At 41.0% G+C, this 23,880-nt stretch overlaps 1 protein-coding gene across 2 annotated transcripts; it reads right to left on the reverse strand.

The window, feature by feature from the left end:
• Window positions 1-2,031: 2,031 nt before the first annotated feature.
• gtpbp3 (GTP binding protein 3, mitochondrial) lies at window positions 2,032-22,467 on the reverse strand. Of its 2 annotated transcripts, none has more exons than XM_050054808.1 (11): window positions 22,166-22,467; window positions 21,261-21,523; window positions 20,631-20,717; window positions 19,759-19,841; window positions 18,194-18,313; window positions 12,419-12,491; window positions 11,311-11,454; window positions 7,269-7,434; window positions 5,061-5,191; window positions 3,411-3,585; window positions 2,032-2,930 (listed from the first exon to the last, which is right to left on the reverse strand). In XM_050054808.1, exons 1-11 carry the CDS (start codon window positions 22,225-22,227, stop codon window positions 2,699-2,701), a joined length of 1,536 nt encoding a protein of 511 aa, XP_049910765.1. In that variant the 5' UTR covers window positions 22,228-22,467; the 3' UTR covers window positions 2,032-2,698. The 2 variants fall into 2 exon arrangements, with proteins under 2 accessions (XP_049910765.1, XP_049910764.1); XM_050054807.1 differs by having other exon boundaries at window positions 21,261-21,526.
• Between the last annotated feature and the right edge of the window lie 1,413 nt (window positions 22,468-23,880).

Genomic DNA, 23,880 nt, shown 5'->3' on the forward strand with positions numbered 1-23,880 from the left:
AAAATTTACTGCCACTAATTTCTATGACAGCAAGTCCCACTTTTAGCTTAACCCCCCCCCCCACCCCCGTGTGGTAATTAATCAGGGTGAACATGAAAGGGGGACAAAAAGGCTGACAGGGCAGTGCGGAAAGAGGAAAGGTCAGGTAGCAGAAAGAAACGAAGCGGAGAGAGACAAAAAGGCAGCGAGACGGGCAGTTATGCTGCTGTACAGCAGGGCAACTGTCGTCAGAGACTGGGAGAGAAGAAACCAACTGGGGAAGAAGGGTGAGGAGTTCAACGAGGAAACATAAATATTTGATCGAGGCCAGATTGACAAGGGAACAAAGAGCATCGCCTCTGAAAACGTCCCTTTCCCACAGAGCAGAGAGGGGATCTAGGTCACTCTGACTCTCTCTAAAGACCGTATTTATAAGACACTGTGTTTGACGGCTAGAGCCGGACTCAAAATGTGATTTACTTGGAATAAATCAGAAATTAGACATCATCACTTCAATCTTCAGATAATACTTGTCTCATGTAATATGGGTGTAGTATGTAATGTGGTGTGTGACGCCATTAAAAGTGCCTGCAACCAAGTGCTTGATGTGTCTTTACTTGAAACACAATGGTGATATCGCGCCCTAACTGTTCGATGTATAAACAGGCATCTAACACATTCGTCTTAACAACTTTTTTTGTATGTTTTTGGCATTTTTGCCAGAGGACAGTGTAGAAATGGAGGACACAGAGAGAAAAGGGTATGATATACAATCAAAATTGAACCCAAGACGTTTCGACTAAATGTTAATATTGGGTTTACGGCCTGCTGCACTGCATCCTAGATGTAAAAAAATAAATAATTAATTGATAAAAAAAATTGAGATTTAAAGATAATCGACCCTCATTTCTAAGATTTGCTCTGTGGTCTCTGTTTGATTCATAACATAAGTTTGATTTGTTACAAAAGCACACATTATCCCATTTATTACACATTAAAGACCTCATGCAACATGTATTAAACTAAACACCCACCCCCTCCCCCAGCAGGGCTCAAACTATCACTCATAATCATAGGTATGTGCAACAACAACTGACCAGTTAAACTCCACCTCGATTAAAGTTAGGTAAGATTTTCTTCTGTTGGTTTCTCCTCTCTTCTCTGATCAAAATGAAGGAGTAGGGGGAGGTAGAGTGTACGGCCTGGTCCGGCGGGGGCAGTTCAGTCTGCACAGACGTCTCTCCTTGGCTCTGCCTTCCTTATGCTCCTTCTCACTTTTCCAGCTACTCATGCTCTTCATACTTTTCTATCCATCTAACCTTTACCCTTTGGCTCCCACTCGGAAACAACCAGTCTGCCCTATCTCTCCTAATAATTTAAAATATGTGCATCAAGATATTGTAACATCTAGTCCTAAACTGAACTGTCTAAATCCTAAATGGTCACACATAATTTCTTTTTTTTTTCATAATGAAATATATGTGACTTTCAAGCAGTGTTGTGCAAGTTACTGAAAAGTATTAATAAGTTACAATAAGCAGAGTAAAATGAAAAAACGGTGAGGTGTTTTCTTTTTAACCTAAACAGTAATTCAAATCCTGCAACCAGACTGCAACTCACAGCTATAGGCATTTTTGTCCTTGATATCAAGGAGGGAAAATAATGTCCCTATTTCCTAATATAGGGCAAGCTCAAATCCCCTAAACTGTCGGCCACTGAGTGCAGCGACAGTCTAACGCTGATGGAATGATTCACAGCATATTTGCGCCACCGTAAGGCTGAGTGACTAGTGATGTGCTGATCAACCAGCAGGTCCAGCTGTGGCGTTCTGAATAACTTAAAGTTATTAATTACTTACAGAAGGATTGCATGCAATAGTCCACCTCTCAACTTCTCTTCCCCTGCAGCTGTCTCCCATTCTCTCACTCAAACACACACTCACACACACACACACACACCACTACGTGTGGCATTAGATCATAACTGGAAAAAAATCCAGGGAATTGGCTCTGTTTGCCTGCTATGATCAAAACAAAAGTAGGGAGCAACAAGCCCACTTAAAATGCAATAAGTGTTATTGCATTATTTATTTGAAAAAGGAATGAGTTACATTTCTAGTTGCTGCAAAAACTATTGGAATAACCAATTACTCCCAACAGTGCTCTCAAGCAAGTTGCAGCCTGTGTCTACTGCATACAAGTATGCACAGACGACACATAATGGCATATATAACAACAAATAGTGCATTCAAAGAACAGACACGCACAAATGGATGCAGCTGAAAAGATATCTCCTCCAAAAAAAAAAAAAAAATCCTCATTGTCCTGCAGTACAAGTAAACATCCAAAGTCTATGACCTTGCAGAGGTCGGAAGCTGGCTTAATTTAAAATGATCTTGGCTGTTATGTTGTGACCCAAGAGCCCAATGTTCACCTATCAAAGGCTCTGAGAAGCTATTTTTAAATTATTACTCAAGACTTGCCAAAGACTTGTCCGGCACACGGGGCCTCCGAGGCACCTGTCCTCACGTTAAAACTATTTCACTCTGTTAAAGAGCATCTGCTGAAAACAAGGATTTCTGTGTCTCGGGAGCAGAGTGATCCTGCAGCCAAGAACATGAATTTGCTGTACCTCGAAGCCTGGCATAGCGCCGAGGCGGTGCCCTTTTTGTCCGTTTTCTTTACTGATACACTGGGACCACACAAGAATGCTCATCTGACTATTTTCCAATGCAGAAGTCTTTGAAGATGATATCCAGGATCTCCTCTGCCCCGACACGTCCAGTGATCCGGCCCAGGCTGGTGAGAGCCAACCGGACACCCTCGGCTGCCAAAGCGAGGTCGATATCGCGGTAGCGCTGGTACTGAGCCAGGGCCGCAAAACACTGCTGCAGGTGGGCCCTGTGGCGGGCCTGGGTCAGGGTGGGGGCACCAGACAAAGGGTCTCCACACCTCAAGAGGAAGTTAGATAACAAAATGAATCAGATGGTCATTATTTTGTACTTTGGAAAGGGTGGAAAACATTTGCAGCACAATATTTTTGTTTCATTCTTTTATCTACAGTATAGAGAAGGATTTGAAAATCTCTGTGGTAGTGTTACCATCAGGAAAGACACTGCGGCAGACAGCAATGTGTGCCACAGCTACATCAGTCTGAACCAATCAACCTCACAAAACTAGTTAATCTTTGGTATAAATTAGTTAAAACGAGCCTTAAAAACATGGAAACTGCAAAACATCGGTGAGGGGTTATATAAAGATGTTTCTGGAAGCCTGTTATGATCAGTAACAGGTTAATTTATCCACGCTGACATAAATTTTGGTTCGTATAAATGCATCACAGAAGAATTCAATCTTTCTGGTACAACATTTAAATGAGACATGCAGTCTTTGCCCTGGATCAACAAAACATGATATATTGTAGACACTCACAGAGTCTTGACACTGCTGTGCAGCACTGTGAGGAAGTCCTGCAGTCCGTCATTCGTGTGGCAAGAGATCAGACAAACTGGAGGGAGTCCAGAGACCCGCATCAGCTCCCCGTTCAGCTTCAGCCTCTGCTCCTGAGGCAACAGGTCAGTTTTATTCAGCACCAGGAGAAACCTGTCTGCAGGAAATAGTGTGGTAAGAACAGAAGGAAATGAAAATGTTGATCAGTCACTAATAAATTGACTATTACTCCCTCAGGCACTGAGATTTCTATTTGATCACTCTTGGTGGCTCAGGTTGCAGCATATACTCTCAGTCCTTGAATTACTCCCCAGCAGTTTAATAATACAGGATGGAGCTGTACGTGAGCAACTGGTGTCACAATAAATAAGCTAAGAAGCAAACAACTAAGCATTCTAATTTCTAGTTACATGTATAGATAATATCACTTTAAAAAGTTATTTAAAGGGGAAATTTTGCCACCTGAGACTGTAAGTGTACCATGCATATTAACTTTATTGTACTTAAAGGGATAGTACACGCAAAAATGAAAATTCAGCCATTATCTACTCACCCTCATGCCGAGGGAGGCTCTGGTGAAGTTTTAGAGTCCTCACATCCCTTGCGTAGATCGGTGGGGGGAGCGGCTAGCACACCTAATGGCTGACGGCGCCCCAGACTAACGTCCAAGAACACAAAATTGAAACCACAAAATATCTCCATACTGCTCATCCATAGTGATCCAAGTGTCCTGAAGCCCTGACATAAAAAGTTGTTTTGAAAAACATCATATGGACGCTGTTTTTAACCTCACTGTAGCCTGTAGCTCTGACTGCTTCTCTGTGCTCCGCGCTCATGTGTGCGCACTTGTGCGAGACCAGCGAAAGCATGAGCTTTGCTTACCCATGTTTACATCACGTGACACGTGCACCGCAGGGAGAGACAACAGTAACCACAGTAGCTAAAAGATCATTTTCACTACGGTCTTTTAGCAAAGGACAGCCCAGCATGTCTGAAGACTTTGAAACTGNCAGAGGCCCGCAGGACCAGATGGCAGGCTTTCAGAGGAGTAAGTCATTCATTTCTACCGTAGTTCAGGCGGACAATGGCGTTGGTCTCGGATATGTGGTTACTGTTGTCTCTCCCTGCGGTGCACATGTCACGTGATGTAAACATGGGTAAGCAAAGCTTGTGCTTTTGCTGGTCTCGCGCAAGTGCGCACACGTGAGCGCGGAGCACAGAGAAGCAGTCAGAGCTACAGGCTACAGTGAGGCTAAAAACACAGTGACTGTGACTACAGTGAGTTCAAATGACGTTTTTCGAAACAACTTTTTATGTCGGGGCTGCAGCACACTTGGATCACTACGGATGAGCAGTATGGAGATATTTTGTGGTTTCAATTTTGTGTTCTTGGACGTTAGTCTGGGGCGCCGTCAGCCATTAGGTGTGCTAGCCGCTCCCCCCGCCGATCTACGCAAGGGATGTGAGGACTCTAAAACTTCACCAGAGCCTCCATCCGCATGAGGGTGAGTAGTAGATAATGGCTGAATTTTCATTTTTGGGTGCACTATCCCTTTAAGATGCCAAAATATAACTGCAAGAGCCACTGACTGTCGAGGTGAAGCAGGAGCACATGAGGCTAAGATATCATACCTGTCTCAGGCTGCTCCTCTGTGGGCAGGACACTCCTGAGGTACCACTGAAGGAAGTCTGCAGCTTTCTGTGCATCAGAGGGGAGCTGAGAAGAATCCACAACCACCAGGGTCAGATCTGCCTGTTGCACTCTGGAAAAAAGAAAGCAACCTCAGATAATATGATGAGATATGATGAGAAAAAGAAAAAGAAAAAGATTTTTACTCATAAATTTACACTGTATATGAAATGGAACATATCCACAGACAGAAAATTGGTGTACTGATCAAAGCACAGACATTATTTCAGACCAGACATTATTTAAATTCTTATGTTATATTATGACACACCTATCCTTTCTCAGGCTGCTTTATACTTACATTTTCTAAACTGATCCAACTGCCCTTGGAAAAGTAAATACTTCTACCTTTTTTTCATCATCATACCAACACTACCTATGTTTGTGTGCTAGCGCTAACTGTGTGGCCCTGAGGTCAGTTGATTCGTCCGCCACTTTGGTCCACACTGAAATATCTCAAAAATGTTGGATGGATTGACATTTGTTACACACATTCATGCCCCTCACATTCATCATACTTAAGTTGAGCCCAACAGAGCTATTCGACACGGAAAAGATGTCTATGGTGGCTGTTTAGAACCAATTGAGATTTTTGGGTGACTTGGATAATCTTACACTTCACAACCTATTGCACTTTTATAATACTCAGCTCATGTGGCAGTCAAGTCCTTAGAAATGCTGTGTTATGTTTTCAGCAACTGCAGCAGTTCCAGGTTATACAGCGGTGAGACACCCCTGAACAGCCTGGCTGTTTTGTTTCAGAAAATGTTACAGTGTGTCCCATAAACGCTGTGGGTGATGGCAGGGATATTTCTAATTAACTCATCTTAATGGTATTCACTTTAAACACTCCTGCACCTTCGTCCCGCTGTGCGGTTAGCAGCATCAGCGGATGCTTGTACTTACCGCGTCCTTCCTGTAGTGACCCAGGTCATGACCCCCTGACCTGTGCAGAAATTTCCCCCTAGAGCACAAACTGCCCACCCTTCCTACAGAGCCACCCGGTCTCCCAAATAACTTAAACAAACTGTAAAGGAATCACAGTATGTCTGCTCTGAAGATGGTGTTTTTGTACTTGCATCTTCATTAGGATTTTCATTGATGTTTTGCATCCGATTTCCTGCAACATGTGTCACCAAACAATTTTGAAGAGTCATCATTCTGTATTTTTTTTTTTTTCATTTTCTTAAATGAAATAGATTTTTAACAGTATTCTCTCCCACTGAAAAGGTGCGGCGAGTCGCTGTAAATCTGAAACTACCACAGATCTCACTGACACTGGTCACATGTAGTGATGTAACACCTAACTGTTGATGCTTCATCTCCCTGCCAAGAACACAAGTACTTCGGGAAACAATTGACATTTGTTTTTGTTCTGTTTTTTTGGCTTGAAAGTTGTCATAATTTCTACAAAATATTTTCTGAAGTCGTGGAAACTTTACTTTCACCTTCAAATCAATTACTAAACAATAGCATGTGGGTTGTTACATGTCCTACAGCTTTCTAACACCATAAATAATGCAATAAATAATATTTGTGTCTGTGTACAAACGATGATGTAATAACATCTGTATGCGCCCATTCCTCTGGTTGTCTGTTTATATATGATAAAGCAGTGATGACGAGTGCTACAAGTACTGCTATTCATCTGTGGTGTAAACAGTGGAAGCAGCTGTCAGTGAATTGCCATATATGTCCATTCTCACATGAAGAACCTCTCAATAGTAAATACTCTAGAATAAGGAAAGGAGGCTCTTCATTACGCAACCTCCTGGGAGTGTTTGTCCCATGTATTTATAACTATGGCTCAGCAATAATATAAACTCTGGAGGTTACATAGACATTACAAAAATATGACATGATGTACAGGAGGGGAAAAAAAGACTTATTTCTTCCTTTCTTTGTTTTCAAGGACGTATTCCATTGGTCCACTGGCTAATTTGTTTTGTGTTTTATTATACACATGTGAACAGTCGCTGAGGCAGCAATCTATTTATTACACACGTGTACCACAGTCCTGTGGCTCTCGCCAATGTTCCAAATACCAGCGTTAATTTTGTTTTTGATCTGTCTCTTTAAATCTTCAAAGCAGGAAACTGAGATAAAATGCTTTTTGGAATAGTCAAAATAAAAATTCTTCCTTCCCGTACCTTTCTCGAGCTCGGCGGACTCCCTCCCTTTCCACAACATCTGGGCTCTCTCTGAGGCCGGCTGTGTCACTCAAGAGGACGGGGAATCCACCGATGTCCAGTGCTGTCTCTACTATGTCCCTGGTGGTGCCAGCAATGGGGGACACAATAGCTGCAGGTCTCTGGCCTGGGTATAAAAAGATTAAAGGATAAAGTTGGCAATACTGTATTTTTTTCTTACTGTCAGAAAATCCCAAGAAAAACAAACAATGTGTTAGCCTGACTCTCCAAACCTTCTCACTCTGTCTGTGTCAGCCTCATGCCCATTCGTTTGTACAGAAAATTATCATCTGCATTTACGCTACAGTTGTAGCTCTTTGCAAACATGATTAAAACATAAGTAAACAGCGTAATGGTTGGGGACTATTTTCAGCCGCGGATTAGTACGTATCAGACTTTGGCTATGCACACAGTTGTTGTTAGTAGGATAAATTCATGGTTGTTTTTGGTTGTTTCATGGGAGTTGTTGACTACAAGAAAAATATAGAATATCACTAGAATTATTTGTAAGACCCAAACGTCCATTCAGAATGGACCAGCGACCCACTTTTCGACTGCAACCCACCAGTTGGGAACCAATGCACTAAAATATATTTCTGAAGCCATACCTAGCGATACCTAGTTTTACTATTTGATTGAAGTTCTCAATTTGGAATTTCTGGAATTTCTCAATTATGGGATCAATAAAGGTGTATCTTGTCTTCAAATTAAAGCATGTAATTTGGGAGTTAAAGTTGAAGATCAAACTGTAGGAATATTATTATATGCGGATGACGTAGTTTTAATGGCAGAACATGAAAAAGATCTGCAGTTTATGCTGAACATTGTGGTGGAATGGTGCTGGAAATGGAGACTGGTGGTTAATGAAGACAAAACACAAATAGTACACTTTAGGCGAAAATCGCTGTCTAGAAGTCCAGTTGTTTTTAATCTTGGTTCAATAGTGCTGTCATATACTGATCCATATAAATATCTTGGTATGACACTGGATGAGCACATGACATTTAGAGATGCTGTTAGTGTGTTATCTCAGTCAGCAGGTAGAGCCCTGGGATCTGTGCTTAATAAAGTCAAATACTGTGGTAATCTGGGATTTCATACTTATACACGGCTCTACAGTTCATGTGTTTGTCCTGTGTCTGATTATGCTTCTGGTGTTTGGGGTTTCCGGGAATACTCAAGTTGTAATGCTGTGCACTATAGAGCTATTCGATCTTTTTTTAGGAGTGCATAAATTAACTTCAGTTTTAGCTATTTGTGGAGATATGGGATGGGAACCTCCAAACATCAGACATAAATGTGAAATGCTTCGACTGTGGAATAGACTTGTAAGGATGTCAGATCAGAGACTCACTAAAAAGATTTTTATCTGGGACATTTTACATGGTCATCCCTGGGCTAACGAGATGAAATCCTTATTTAATTTGAATGATTTTTCATTTATCTTTCGTAACAGGTTACTTTGTAATATTCGGGAGTTAAAGAATAATATGTTTCTCAAGTATAAGGAAAAGTGGTCTGTCGATATATGGTATAAACCAAATTACGAACTTACTGTCTCATAAAAAACTGTTATGATGTTGAAATGTATGTGAAGTATAATTTAAACAAAAGACAAAGATCATTATGTGCACAGTTACGTTCAGGAACATTACCCTTGGCTTTAGAGACCGGCAGGTTTAATGCCATTCCAGAGGAGGACAGACTTTGTCAGGTGTGTGAGCTCGGTGAAATTGAGAGTGAGGTCCATTTTCTGTTTTACTGTCTTGTTTATGAGGACTTGAGGGATGTACTTTTTATTAAAATGTCCTCTATTTATGCTGATTTCTTTTGGCTGGACGAGTATGAGAAACTTGAGCTGTGTTTTAGAAAGGGAATCTTTTTTGTTGCAGATTTTATTTGTAAAGCGTGGGAGAGAAGGCAGAATATTCTGTTTAAAGTCTGAGCCGTAAAAGGGGCTGTAATTATGTATGAAATGGAAAAAAATAAAAAATAAATAATAATAATAATAATTATGTACACTGCAACTGTACTTTTTTTTTTTTTGGTGTCTTATAAACCCATGAGGGCTGGGCACTTTGTGCATGACACGTAAATAAAAAAAAATCAATCAATCAATCAATCAATCAATCAATCAATCAATCAATCAATCTTATCTCTTATCTTAAGTTTGGTCTGCATTTGAGAGAGAGAGGAAGAGAGAGGGGTGGGTCTCTGTCTTGATGCACTTCTACACTCTTTGAGTCCATGGTGGCAGGCATATGAAAATGTGGATATACAATATGTGGTTCGAGCAACAGCTCTGGAGCCAGTGAAATTCTGCTGGATGACGTGTTTTGAGCTGAGAGATGAGCAGGGAGATCTGAGCGCTGGTAAGATGAAGGGAAGTTTACTGGACTTCATTTACAGAGTCTACCCACTTTGCACTGATATAAAGCTGGTTGAAAATCCACAAACTATCCCTTTAAATTGTAAAATGAATCCCTCTAAAAAGTAGTTTATTTTTTACCCCATGTCGTTTAATTGTTTTGCAAAAGTTGGTGTCATTATTATAAGAAAAAAACCCATACTTTTTGGTTGTTACAAGAATATTAACATTTTAATATCGAACAATTTGGCTGCAAGTCTGCCACCCAGGATGATTCATGTGATCAAGACATAATCTGTAAACTGCTTCAAGCTTGTTTTTTCTACATCAAGTTGAATTTTTCTGTGATAATCAAATATTGGCCTACCCTATCAACCATTTGACACATCAGCTGCACTCTGGCAGCCTCAGCTATAGACATATTTTGCCATTGTTTCTTTTTTCTTTGTTCAAGAAGTTGGCTGACCACACCCACATTACCCACGTCACATGACGCTGCCAGCTCATCAATACTTGTCTGCACTGGCCGGGTGTGAGCCTGAGCCACAGGGAAAACTAATCAGAAGAGGAAATGATAACAGGATTTTATCTGAAGTTTGATAAATACGTCTATTATTCTGATAGGAAGCTGTGAGGAGACCCTGCCAAGCCCCCTCTTTGGATAGTTTATATAGAGTGATTCTAACTGATTTAAGGATACGATATCCTAAACAAACATAACCACAGGCCATAAACAAGGGGTTCATTAGGTTGACACCAAACGTGGATAAACAACTGATTTACAGTGAGAAAACTGAAACGCTGCAATTTGCATTTCATGCATTTCAAACACTGAGTGTTTAAATGTATATGTAAATACATATTTCTTTATTAACATAGCTACACAATCAGTTGCAATTTAAAGCAGACTAGGAGTCTGATATCATCTGGCGGCCAGAATCTAATCGGAAGCAATCATATCTGTACGCGGAAGCCAAAATATTGTAATTCATGTGTGCCAAGAGCAGGATCTACTCTGCGCGGATGGCGTGTTGTTGTGATTATTAGATTACATGAAGATATTATTATAATATCTACAAAAATTTGGACGGATGCCTTTGACCTTTCACATGAAAATGTTGGCTCCTCTAACAGTAACTGGAGTTTCCACTAGTGTGAAACAAAGGTGCAAAGAAAAATGGAAATTTGATCATCTACAACTCCATCTGTGGAGGGAGAGTTTGTCGTTTGATCGAAACTGAACCCCAGGACTCAGATATGAAGGTCACTTAATACGCCAGCCTCATATAACTCCTTTCATACTGCTTTATTCTGTTGACTGTTGACTGTTGCTTGTTTCCCCACAAAATCCTGTCTTGTGAAGAAAACATATTTCTCTCACTCTCTGTGCATGGAAGACAGTATTTGCATTTTAATGAATAACACACATTTCACAAAATGTTTTGAGTCCATGCTGCTTATAGTGTGACAGATGTTGCCTTCATCCCCTCCCAAAACATGGCAGACAGCAGTATGATTCAAAAGTAAAGTCTGTATTTTAAAGATAGGAAGCCATATTTAATGTTAATCCCTTCACGGCGTGTGTGTGTGTGTGTGTGTGTGTGTGTGTGTGCACTGTTTTTTTGGTTCTCTTACAGAGTGTGTTGAGGAGGCTACTTTTCCCTGCATTGGTGGCTCCTGCGATGACCACCTGGACTCCGCTGCGTAGCCGCTCGCCCCTCCTCTCATCCTTCAGGTGGCTCTCCATCTCAGCCTGCAGATCACACACTGATCTGTCCACTGTGGGGGTGTAAGAGGGAGATAACGACAGAGAAGGGAACAGGAAGTGACGAAGGTTTCATATTCAACTTCACTTTCTTGGCCTTGTGACGGGAATTTGTGTCCTTTGAAGGATAAGAAAGCCTGTCTGGTGTCTGACACCGTCTGTCTGGACAAAAAATGGGTCATGGAACTGTCTCTTTCCGCAAGTGACTAAAGCGGAAAAATGCGTTTGACAACACAATGAATCAACAATACTTACTTTCTATATAGCGGAAAACACGTAAATTTGAGAATCTTGATTTACTCAAGAAATCAATTCATCCAACTTGGGATGAATTGAGATAAGACATAAGAAAACTTCAGATATAACATAAAACATGGACAATGGAGAGTATTTATGCCACGTTTTCTATTTTTGGAAATTAGTCTATTATTATTTGCCACTCTGAGGCGTGAGCCTGCATTCCGTGCCACCCAAAATAAACAACAGTTCCCAGACGTTATTGTGTCGAAACTTCACAACATCTGAGGCTTCTGAACAGCTCTGCCAGTGCCAGACAGCAGGCGACAGACTCAGGGGGGACATCCCTCACACACAAACACACACACTGAGACTCACATACACTGCGAGCATGGGAAACCTGGGCACAGAGAGAACAGTTGGACTGTACGATGCTGCTGACAGCACTATTCCTGTGAGGGACATGTCAGGTTGGCTTTGAAGGCAAGACGAATGCCTCTACTGTCCCCCCTGGCCTTCTCTCCACACTTCCTAAAAGGAAATTGTCTTTAAGCAGTTTGTCTATGGCTGCTCCCCACAGCGCAGCAAACACACACACACATGGTGGCAAGCTGAAGATCCAAACAGGAAAGCGAGCTGGACGCCCCTCTCTTCAGAGAGAAACTGAGCCCTCTGAAAACCCAAGGGATGACTGTCCTGTTATTTTTCTCTGGTAAAAAGGAGGACAAAGTGTACACATACCTTGGTTTAAGACCCCGTCCTCGATGAGCTCATCCTCACTGAAGTCTATGAAGGCCTCAACATGAGCCAGACACTGTGAGACACACAAAGCAGAGAGGAGAGAAGGGAAGAGGCTGAAATGAGTATGTGAAATTTACACCCTGGACCCCTTGAAAACATCAATAATTGAGGGTCTCAAAAATTAAGCTCATTTTTTCAATATTTTTATATTTTATTTGCATGTTGCAGTGTTGAAATGTGGGCAGCCAGCACAGAAAATGTGAGTGAAGGTAAACAGGCCGCCAATGCACTGTGCAGTTTCTGTTGCTGGTGCCGCAGCTGCTAACATGAACATATTACCACCTGTGATACCTGTGTACAGCATGCTGTATTTATCCAAAGGATTATAAAGTGTTTAAACAATTTATAAATAAAATACTACAAATACTACTGACTACACCCTCGCCCTTTTAGTCAGAGGAAATTGGAAATTATCTTTGTGTGGTATCTGAAACTATATAGAATACAGAGGGGGACAATCTACAGCATTTCTACCACAGCACTGATCAGTATCTTGATTGACACCCCGAACGTAAACACAATAGTTGTATAGCCACACAAAAACAGGAAGTGTCAGATTCCCATACTTTAATGCATTCACAGAAGTGGGAAGCCCACTGTAAAAAAAAAAAAACTGCATTGTTTGGGTGTCAACTGAGGGTTTGACCCCTCACATCATACAGATGGTATACTTCTGATTAACGGGATTCCCAGAAGTCTAAAATAAAGGCACGTACAAGGAAACTCCTGAGAAAGCAGCTGACAAGCAGCTTAGTAGAGTTTCTCAGGGGAGATCACCTGGACCGATCTGGTGCCAAAGCGCAGAAAGATAATTGGCCTATATTCTTCAAAACAGTAGAGGAGGATTTGGCCTGTGTCCATTGAGTGGAACTGTTCATCTGCGGTCAGTGACCTGTGCTCTGAACCGCCACAACAACACTTGAAAGGAAAACAATGTAAAGGAGACAGACATGTGCCACCATTTCAGGGTAGTAAGCTTATTTGGAAGTCTTATTAATGGATGTGAAACTACAACAGCATGTTGTGAGTCAGGTATCTTTCGCAAACAACTTGTATGCAGAAAGTTAACACAAAATATAGACAGGGCTTTGGATGACTGCAAAGCAAAAAACACTGCTGTTCTCTCCCCCACCAAAGTTCAACTGCATAAACTCATCATCAAGTGTCAAATGGTGCACATGGACAACCATGTGTAGATGTGGAAATCACTTTACTAATTAAAAATGTTTCATTCAGTTCAGTTCTAAGGTTTGTAGCCACACTGACTATGCAGTTTCCCTAGCACATCACTGTTCGACTGCACGTCAATCCTGGGTGTCCTGAAAGCCAAATTGTTAAAGGGACAGTTCACCCCAAATCAAAAATACATATTTGTCCTCTTACTGTCAAGCTATTTATCAGTCTAGATTGTTTTGGTGTGAGTTGCAGAGTGTTGGAGTTATCAACCGAAGGCAAGTCTTCCATCTCTCAAATATGATTCCACCAGACTGCACTCAGCTTGTGGTGCTCAAAGCGCCAAAATACTTTATAAAACTAAGCAGCAATTCTTTTTCCAGAAACCATGACCCGCTTACTCAAGATAATCCACACACCTTGTTGTGAGCAGTTTCATGCAGGAACTATTTTCTTTCTAACTAAACTACGCCGTATCAACCGTATCATCGCGCAGAAGGAAGCGTGCATCTACTTATAAACAAGAGGCTCATGCTCATGACAGCACAGTCAGCATTATATGCACGCTTCCTTCTGCACAGTGATATGGGTGGCAGGTGTAGTTCAGTAGAAAGAAAATAGTTCCTACATGAAACTGCTCACAACAAGGTCTGTGGATTATCTTGAGTAACTGGGTCATGATTTCTGGAAAGAGACATTGCTGTTGAGGTTTTCAAATGTATTTTTTGGCACTTTGAGCACCACAAGCTGAGTGCCATCTAGTTTCATTATCTTTGAGAGAAGGCAGACATCTCTACGGCTGATATCTCCAACACCTGGCAGCTCAAACCAAACAATCTAGCTGATAAATGGCACTACAGGTAAGAGGAAAAATGTGTATTTTTGATTTCGGGGTGAACTGTCCCTTTTAGGATGCATACCAAATAACCATGACCTTTGTTGCATGACATACCTGTCCCTCTCTCTCCTCTTGTTTCCTGTCTGCTCTCAAATTACGAAAAAAATGTCCCCCAAAAAAATAATCTTGGGGAAAAGACACTTCACTACGAACGCACGTAAGTGAACATTTGATAGAGCCATAAAGTCTAGCGCTGATTCTGACTTTAGTTCAGTCGTACATTCAGTTTGTTGCTGGTTCAAACTGTCAGGTTCAGTTCAGCAAAAAAACTATCCACACAGCTCTGCATATTAGGTCAATAGCTCAGCAGCCACTCAATTAAGGCTGATTCATACGATTATTGTTATTTCTGTGGCTGTCATGGTCATTTTAATATTCTAAGGAACTATCGTACTGTGTATAACAGCTGAACTGAGAAAGTGCTCTAAGTCACCAGTGGGGAGCTCATCTGATAAAAGCTGCTGACCCATCAGTGACAATGGGGATTCAGTGTCATCAGTTCAGTTTAAATATTTGTTAAAGATTTGTTCAATCATGTGCTGAACACCTCTATCCATGAGTCCTGGTGTGATCATTCAAATAATATGACACAGGCTATATGGAGAGTTCAACATCACCAAGGTCACATGAAGTTTACAGTTGCATTCATTCTTCCTCATACTCTAATTTCTCTTCATATAAAGACTAACTTAACTTTCTGACCTTTATCTTTATGTGCAGTATTGAGTCCAGGATACTGTATAGATAAGAAAACAATGCTGTTGAACAGAGTATATCAGCGTCATATTGTGTGCCTGTCTTAAGACATACGCAGCTGTGCTTGGTAATTCATCTTTAATCACTCCAACACAATACAACGCCAGATGTGCGGAGATGGAAAACACATTAAATGGCTGTCAGTTGAGTGACAATGGAACAACCGCATTACACATTACAATAAAAAAAGGAGCTTCTTAAAAAACATCTTGTTCTTAGAAAGTCAAAAATAGAGATGGGCCTTGAACACTTAGTGGTGGCTTTCCTCAGGAAAGTCCAAATTAACAGCTCAGTGAGCTGACTCAGTTCTGCTGCCAAGCACTTGTTTGTATTCCCAAAGCTTTTCTACAGAGAGGAGATGTTGTGGTTACAGACCAGATCCCCTCAGCCACTTCACTCATTACATAACAGTAATAACAGCAATGGCATAGGAAGTGTCTTGATAAATTAAGAAATTTGATCCCTCCATAGATCTGTCAACCGGACGTTATGGTCACAGAAAAAGTTGCTCTCTAGAATTTACTATTTCCGAAGTCCACTGGACAGGGATTTTATTGTACAGTTAAACTTTAATAAACAGCCTGGGCTTTTATTTGCTTCAATCACTAAACTCAGCTGGCATATATCTGGGACAGGCATCAACATATAATATGAGAGAGTTACAATGCTCATTTTACAGCAGCAACACAAGACCTCTCTTTATTCTCTTAAAACAATATTCACAGCCTGGATTCATTTTTATGGAAAAACAATTTGATTCTGTTGATCTGTGGACCCTTACAGACCAAAGGTGTATTAATGATTGAGAAATGGACAAATATTCAGACTTTAAGACCGCTTCAGAGGTAGGGAGTCACCACCTTTGGCCTTCTTCAGTAAATCTGAATGAATTATACTTTTATGTCTCATGAAGAACTGAATGATTGAACTGAGAAGAGTCTAACTAAGCTAATCATGTGTAGCATGTCTATGTTGACAAACATTTAAACTAGGGCTGTCAAACACCCATAATTTTGCATTTCAAAACAGTTTCAAAGTCCATTTTAACTAGATAGAGCAATTCTTACCAGTGTTTTGATTGGAAATCAAGTGAAGGCAAAGAAATTTACTTTATGATCTTGACTTTACAGTTATGTCTTTAAATCAGTGCTGCACTGCTACAACAGTGTGGTGGAAAAGACAAAATAGTAGCACACAATTAGCCTTGGAGACCCTCATACTGTAGACCTATTTTGGGGGGGCAGGGGATCTTTTGGGAGAGATAGCAGGACAGTATGCTACATAGAAGTGATATGTAGTGGTAGCTGGAAACCTGAAGATTAATTTGAGATGCAGGTCAACACTGATGGTCAAGTTTTTCTAGTCATAAATCTGTAAGAAACACTGCAGGCAAAAATGTGCATAGTTTGCGCCCAAAACAGTATGGGACTAACATAAAGTGGACATGTCTCTAAGTGGGTGGCCTATGACGCTACCTTAAGCACTTCTATAAAAATAAAACTGCTCTGCAGCATCAATGGCAACCAGACTCAGTGTCCAATTAAGACCGGCGTTTATGTGTCAAAATATGGAGCCACACCCCATCAGTAAAAGGGACCTGATGTTTAATTAAGACCCTGCTTTTAATTGAAGTTTAATATCCATCCATCCTTTTTCGTAACCGCTTATCCTCTTGAGGGTTGCGGGGGGGGCTGGAGCCTATCCCAGCTGACATTAGGTGAGAGGCGGGGTACACCCTGGACAGGTTGCTATTGCAGGGCTAACACATAAGACACAGACAACCATTCACACCTACGGCCAATTTAGGGTCACCAATTAACCTGCATGTCTTTGGACTGTGGGAGGAAGCCGGAGTACCCGGAGGAAACCCACACTGACACGGGGAGAACATGCAAACTCTGCACAGAAGGGCTCCCTCCTGGGATTGAACCAGAAACTCTCTTTCTGTGATTTATCAATGTGTTATAACTCCAGGGAGGGTTGCTCCTCCGTGAAGTAAAATTAAATCCAATCTTGTCTGTTTCATTTAAATTGTTATCCGTTTTTTCTCTCTGTTTTTCTCCAATCTTGGTTACAGTGAAGATAAACATACACGTATCACATGGACTAGTATTTTGATTCTCAGTATTGTACTACACGTGCTGCGCTAACATGAAAACAGGAAGCCTCGTATTCTCATAAATTAATCGTCCAATGGTGTGTTGGAAAGTCAGCTGTGGAAATACAAGAGGAAAAAAAAAAGAAAGCATTGTTTGAGTGTGAAACTGCTGAGGCCTGACCTGCAACACAGTACACACAGGTTCTTTCCAAGATACGGTTTCGGAGAAATGTCAGACATGAACATGGACAAAGTCTCTCCAGGGAGAAATCCAGGAGGTCGGCTTGTTTCTGCTGTCAAGCCAACTCAGAACTGGACAGAACAGAGTTTAAACCCTCTCTGTTTACCTCTGGTTGGATTTGAATCACTATGAAGTCCAAAAAGGTGAAAATAAAAAATACCCACAACTGACTGAGAACAAAACAAAAAAGCAGGCACAGTGTCTGAGAAACAGACATGAATAACCTTCCGACATCCAAACTGATCAGTGTGTAGAAACTGGAGGATCATTACACACACAGGATTCTGCAGTAGAGATACATTCAATGAAATACTTGAATTTTTGTAGGCAGCAAAAAGTCAGCTTCACAACTTGCAGCACCGGAGACCAAGATGAATCCAAAAAATGAGAGAAGTCTGGCCTGAGTGATACACCTTCAGTTCCTGCCACACACACTACATCTACACCTTTAAGCCCAGAGCCCAAACATCTGTTTGTACATCACCATGCATTCCCTATCATGGCTAAACCTGTCTACACCACTAGTATCTCTACCAGAGGTCAACCTACCCGTTTCAGTCTGTGGCTCCAGTCCTGATAAAGGCGTCCCAGCTCTCCTGACATCTGCCTGAGAGCCTGTCTCCTCTGAGCCTCTGTCTCAGCATGGATCAGATCCCCGAGCCCTTCAACCTTCAAGGGGGTATTACAGTACTTATGATTACAATATATCTTTTATTCATCCATTTTATGTACTAATTTATTTTATTCTGGAATACAGAACAGATTGTACGGTTTTATAAGCATGTGATGCTGCGTGTAAGATTTGCAATATTGCCTCCGTCTCCTGAAATAAGACATAGTTTCTGTTCTTAGTGCTGCAGCTGTGATGTCCAAGAACACTTCCTCTCAGGGACATCTTATCTTCTTGTCACTGATTACTAGGATAAAATATTTTTTACCAAAGGAAGCATTTTTGCTCCTTGATGGAACTTTATGAGGCATTTTAATCATTTCCAGGAGAAACTGTACTGAATTGAGAAAACATATTTGCATATCAGAATATGCAGAACAGCCCCCTATTAGTGCTTAAAGGGACAGCTCACCCCAAAACAAAAACGCACATTTTCCCTCTTACCTGTAGTGCTTTTAATCAGTCTAGATTGTTTTGGTGTGAGTTGCCTTGTGTTGGAGACATCAGCCATAGAGTTGTCTGCCTTCTCTTGCATATAGTGGAACTATGGCGCTCAGCTTGTGGTGCTCAAAGCGCAAAATTAATACATTTGAAAAACTCAACAGCAATGTCTCTTTCTAGGAATCCTGACCCGGTGACTCAAGATAATCCACAGGCCTCGTTGTGAGCGGTTCCATGTAGGAATAATAATTAAACTCACCACACAGAAGTAAGCATGCATCTACTGCTAGCTCACCTAGCACCACTGAGCTAGCTAATGTTACAGCCGTTACAGCCCAGCCAAGGAAGCGGCCCATAATGTTTGCAATGTGTGGTGTCATAAACAGGAGCCTCTCGTCCATGAGTAGATGCAGGCTTCCTTCTGTGTGGTGACATGGTTGGCAGATGCAGTTCGGTTAAAAAAAAATCCTACATGAAACTGATTTCTGGAAAGAGACACTGCTGTCAAGTTTTTCCAAATATATTTTTGGCGCTTTCAAAACCACAAGCCAACTACAGTCTGGTTCAACTACATTCAAGACAGGACAGACATCTCTGCGACTGATATCTCCAACACTCGGGGACTCAAACCAAAACAATGTAGACTGATTAATAGCTCCACAGATAAGAGGAAAAGTATGTTTTCTTGATTTGGGGGTGAACTGTCTCTATAAGACAGCATACTTGGCTGCTTTTTGAAAACAAAAAAAATCTCCATCTACAGAAGCCAAATAGCTTTTTTCATACATAAATATTTGATGGGCCAATGAAAAAAGTGTTCAAAGGGCAAAATCTGTTTAGGAGAAAATTTTCACTGTTGACATTTCATGAACGTGAAATCCCTGTTCATTTCTGACCCTGTTTATTCCACACTTATTCTGTAAAACTGCTCTGAGAGGCTCTTGATATGCTAGTCTGCACCAATCTGTCTCAGTGTGTTTTTTACATGCTCTTCTTGACCCACCTCTGTTAAACCCAGTTTTCCTGCTTGAAAGGCCCTCCGCGTGAACTCTCCAGCTTCAGCAGGCCTCATGCCAGGCACGCTTCCTGAGAAACACACACACGCACACACGATGAAATACGTGGGGCACGAGGTGGACATGCATCATGCACACATCACAAACAGAATCAAATGGAGGGTCAGTGTCTCAATCAGGGTTTACTCGGAATGAAAACAGGCACAACTGTGTGGGTTAAAGAGGTTACGTTTTCATTGTTTTCCAAACCATTTTTCAAATCTCATCAGGAGACAACTGGGAGCACAAATCATTTGGTAGATGTAGGTCATGATCTATTAACTGGGGCAAAATATTCCATTTTAAACTCTACCAGCTGGTTATCATCTTACCAACACTGCCACTACCTTTTATTTAGTTTTAAAAATAAGAATTATTCAGAATCCCCGTGAACAACACTGTAATGTTTTCCTATCTAATTATTCCTGATTAACCTTACATTGCCTGGTGACAAGCCTTTATTGACATTTCTAATTTATACAACACTGCCCCCCAGCAGGCCGGTAGGAGAACTGCAGCACAATATTACATGTCAGTCACAGAGGGATTGCCACGCTTGCCAAAACACATATTATAAGTATCTTAGAAAGAGGAATGCATGTGTCAGTTCTCACTTTTAAGTCACAGTGATGGACAGTCACATGACTCAACCAGTTACTGCGTTTAGAATACTTATGCAGGCTTAAAGTTTGGGAAGTCAAGGCTGGGAAGACACACAAACCATAAATAACCTGCAAAGTGATGGTGCATCACATGACACTACATGTGTGTTAGACTGCATTATATGACGCTGTATAACATTCTATCATCTGTATGTTACCTAAGGCCTGTAAGACAGCAGTAATGACAGCAGGGCCGCCGTGGATGTGGAACTCCACGCTGTCCTCTCCTGTGAAACTGTGAGGAGCTGAAGACATGAACACGTGAGACACAACAACACGGTGTGAACAACCTTAAGTCATTTAAATATGCAAGGAACAGCATGTTTAGGAATACCTTCATTAAAATTCAGATATTCACAAGGTTCAATACTGTGATAAGATAAAGCCGACCAGCTCTGACTTGTCAGTTAGTGACATCAAATGGCAGCCAGAGCAAATTGTTTAAAACATTTTGAACATGACAGATTGGACTTGAAATCAGCATTTAGCAACTAAGCTGGTGTGTCATCACTGTACACCAAAAGATACAACAAGACAGGCAGACAACCTTTTTTTGCAGAAGAGTTTTTGCATATTTTAGCCCATTTACTACAACTAATGCATGGTTTATACTACTGTTAAATCTAGAGTGTATAAAATTCAACTTACAGACACTTGAAACTTGCTTGAGACAGGTAATGTTGAACATTTATGTTAACACATGAATACCTGATGCAAGACGAATTCTGATGAGATAAAATGTACTGTGTGCAGACTTATTTGTTTTTTACTTGTCCAAGGGAACAGACCTGGAAACCAGAGCACAAGTCCACGGTCCAGCACTTCTTTGGTTTGGGGGTCTGTGATGCTGCGTAACAGGGCGGTGCGTGGAGGGGGCAGGCTGCGTGTGAGCCCGGCCATACACCTCAGAGCCGTGGCTGAGGCTGGTCCACTGGCTCGTATCACAGCCACCCCACATCTGCCATGGCCCGATGACAGCGCAAAGATGGTCTCAGCATCAACCAGTGGGACTCCATCACAGATGGACAGGAATCTGCGTGGTGGAGTTCCTCTGCTGGAGATACATAAAAAATAAGACACAACTTCTGATTAGAAAAATGGGGTCATTAAGTATCTAATATGCATTTTTTTTGGTCTAAACAAATATGCTACATTCTATTATATGAAGAAATACACCGCTCTGTATATTGCAGAGCCCCAGAACTTACAAAAGGTTATAAAAGGTTGTCAGACAAGAAAAGTATAACTGAAAATTTGGGAGATAAATGATTCAAGACCAAAAAAAAAAAAAAAAAGGAAAACTAAGGAGCTGAAATATAAAATGAGCTAGTAAAGTATAAACGGAAGAGTAAATAAATTAGGTTTAGATGTAGACTATTTAATAAAGTGGTGAAAGAAAAATACAAACTTTGCTTTCATTTACCAACTGATGTAAGGATAATGGAAAGTATTAAGCTCTGTATTTCTTTTCAGTATTTATTGATGTGTTCAGTTATATTTTTGACTCGTCCGATAATCTTTTATGGCCTTTTGGTTTTTGCCTTCATGGCGGGCTCCACAGTTTGTACTGCAACATAAATAAATCCTTTCAAAAACAATTTAAATAACAAGATTTCAGGAAAAGACACAAGAATGATAGTTTCTGCATTAGTGGGCAAAATACAGAAATAGATGGTAATCTTTGGTAACAGACCTTGTCATAAGTGAGTGGACAGCAGCTCTCCTTATCCCACGATAAACCAATGAAAGCATCATTATAAAACACCAAACCTTTCATGTGCTGTTTCTGGCGTGGCTGATTTTACAGACTGACATAGCAAAAGCGGCTCTGTCCTTAACAAGACCATTATGTTTACGGTTTCGACTGTTAGCTAATGTCGTAGTAACTAATGAATGTGGCGTCAGCTGGTGAATGAAGATAATTTATTAACCGTAGGAAAACTTAATTCTGTGAGAGTTTCATTGACAACCTCTAGTGTTCCTCTACCGTTTACATTTACCACGGTGAGGCTGTTACTCGCTTTGTTGATTCTGATTGGTCGATGTGTTCCACAGAGCAGCAGGTTCCTGAATCCTATTTGTTGAGGACCTGCCAATCCGCTAGTACTCCCGCCTACTGTGCGTCGGTAAATGCAGTCCGTGTAACTACAGTTGCTCCACGATACATCGCTGACCGTCCGACTGTTATGTATTGATCATAGACTGTATAGATACTGATCTATTCGGCCTCAAACGATAAGTGAATTGATCGGGTAGTGAGAGACAGAAAATCAATGAATTAATCAGCAACTTGCTCGATAATCAATCATTTTTAATTGTAATCGTACATTTAGGTTATTTTTTCAAGTAAAAATGCCACAGGATTTTTTTTGTTTATTTTTCTTTTTGTATATTTTTATTAATTTCTCATGATAATAATCAAATATACATTTCGGTTTTTATCATAGCTGTCACTTTGTTCTTATTTATTGCTTTACCTAGCTACAAAAAAAAGATTTGCATAATAACACATCATATATCTAACTGCTGAAAGATGTATTGTATTATGTTCCATGTTGCATGTTATCTGTCTTTCTTATTAATTCATTTGTCTTTGGTTATTCCATGGGAAGATGCAGATAAATCGGGTTGCAAAATTCATTATTATCAGCCTGTTTGTTCCTCAACATAGTTGTAGATCTCTTCATTTTATTATCCTGTTGTAAAGAATTAGATGGGTGGCATGTGACAGATCATGGAAAGTGACTCTCTCTGGGGAAACAGATGGTAGTAGTGGTGTGCTTTCTGAAACTGGCAAATGAAAGACAGACCCATTTGGATCAAAGAAGCATCAGAAGGAGGACAAAAAAAGCACCAACATGACAAAAATTGTGCTTCTTTAGAGACAAACTTGTCGATCTCACACAGCAAAGTGTTAATTTTGATGAAATTGTTATTTTTAAGTTTGAGTTGTTTTTGTGATTTAAGCTAATCTTCAGGTGTTTCTGACATTTTGTCCATCCTGAACAGAAAACATGTGGCCTACATAAATCATGCATATATGATGGAATAAAACACAGAGGAAAAGCTATATGTGCACTGGTGTGTGTGTGTGTGTGTGTGTGTGTGTGTGTGTGTCCCACTGCAGCTCCTTGCAGCTGTCAGCCCAGAGGGTGGTGAGTAAGCAGAATTTCTGCTCAAAGACGAGGTACTTCTGAGCTGTGAGCCATACGAGGGGGAGGGCTGCCTGCCTGCCTGCACGGCTGTACGGTGACACACGGCATCCAGGAGGGCTGGCCAAGGCGATAGATTGTGTACACACCGAAGAGGCACGGCCTGAGGCCCGGGGAGCAATCTTTAACCTGAGATCTCAATAATTTATAGGCTGTGTGCACAAAACATGACAGCTGCCACCTCACAGCTGTTGAG

The sequence above is a fragment of the Epinephelus moara genome, chromosome 10 (genome assembly GCF_006386435.1).
Source record: "Epinephelus moara isolate mb chromosome 10, YSFRI_EMoa_1.0, whole genome shotgun sequence".
Taxonomy (NCBI): Eukaryota; Metazoa; Chordata; class Actinopteri; order Perciformes; family Serranidae; genus Epinephelus; species Epinephelus moara.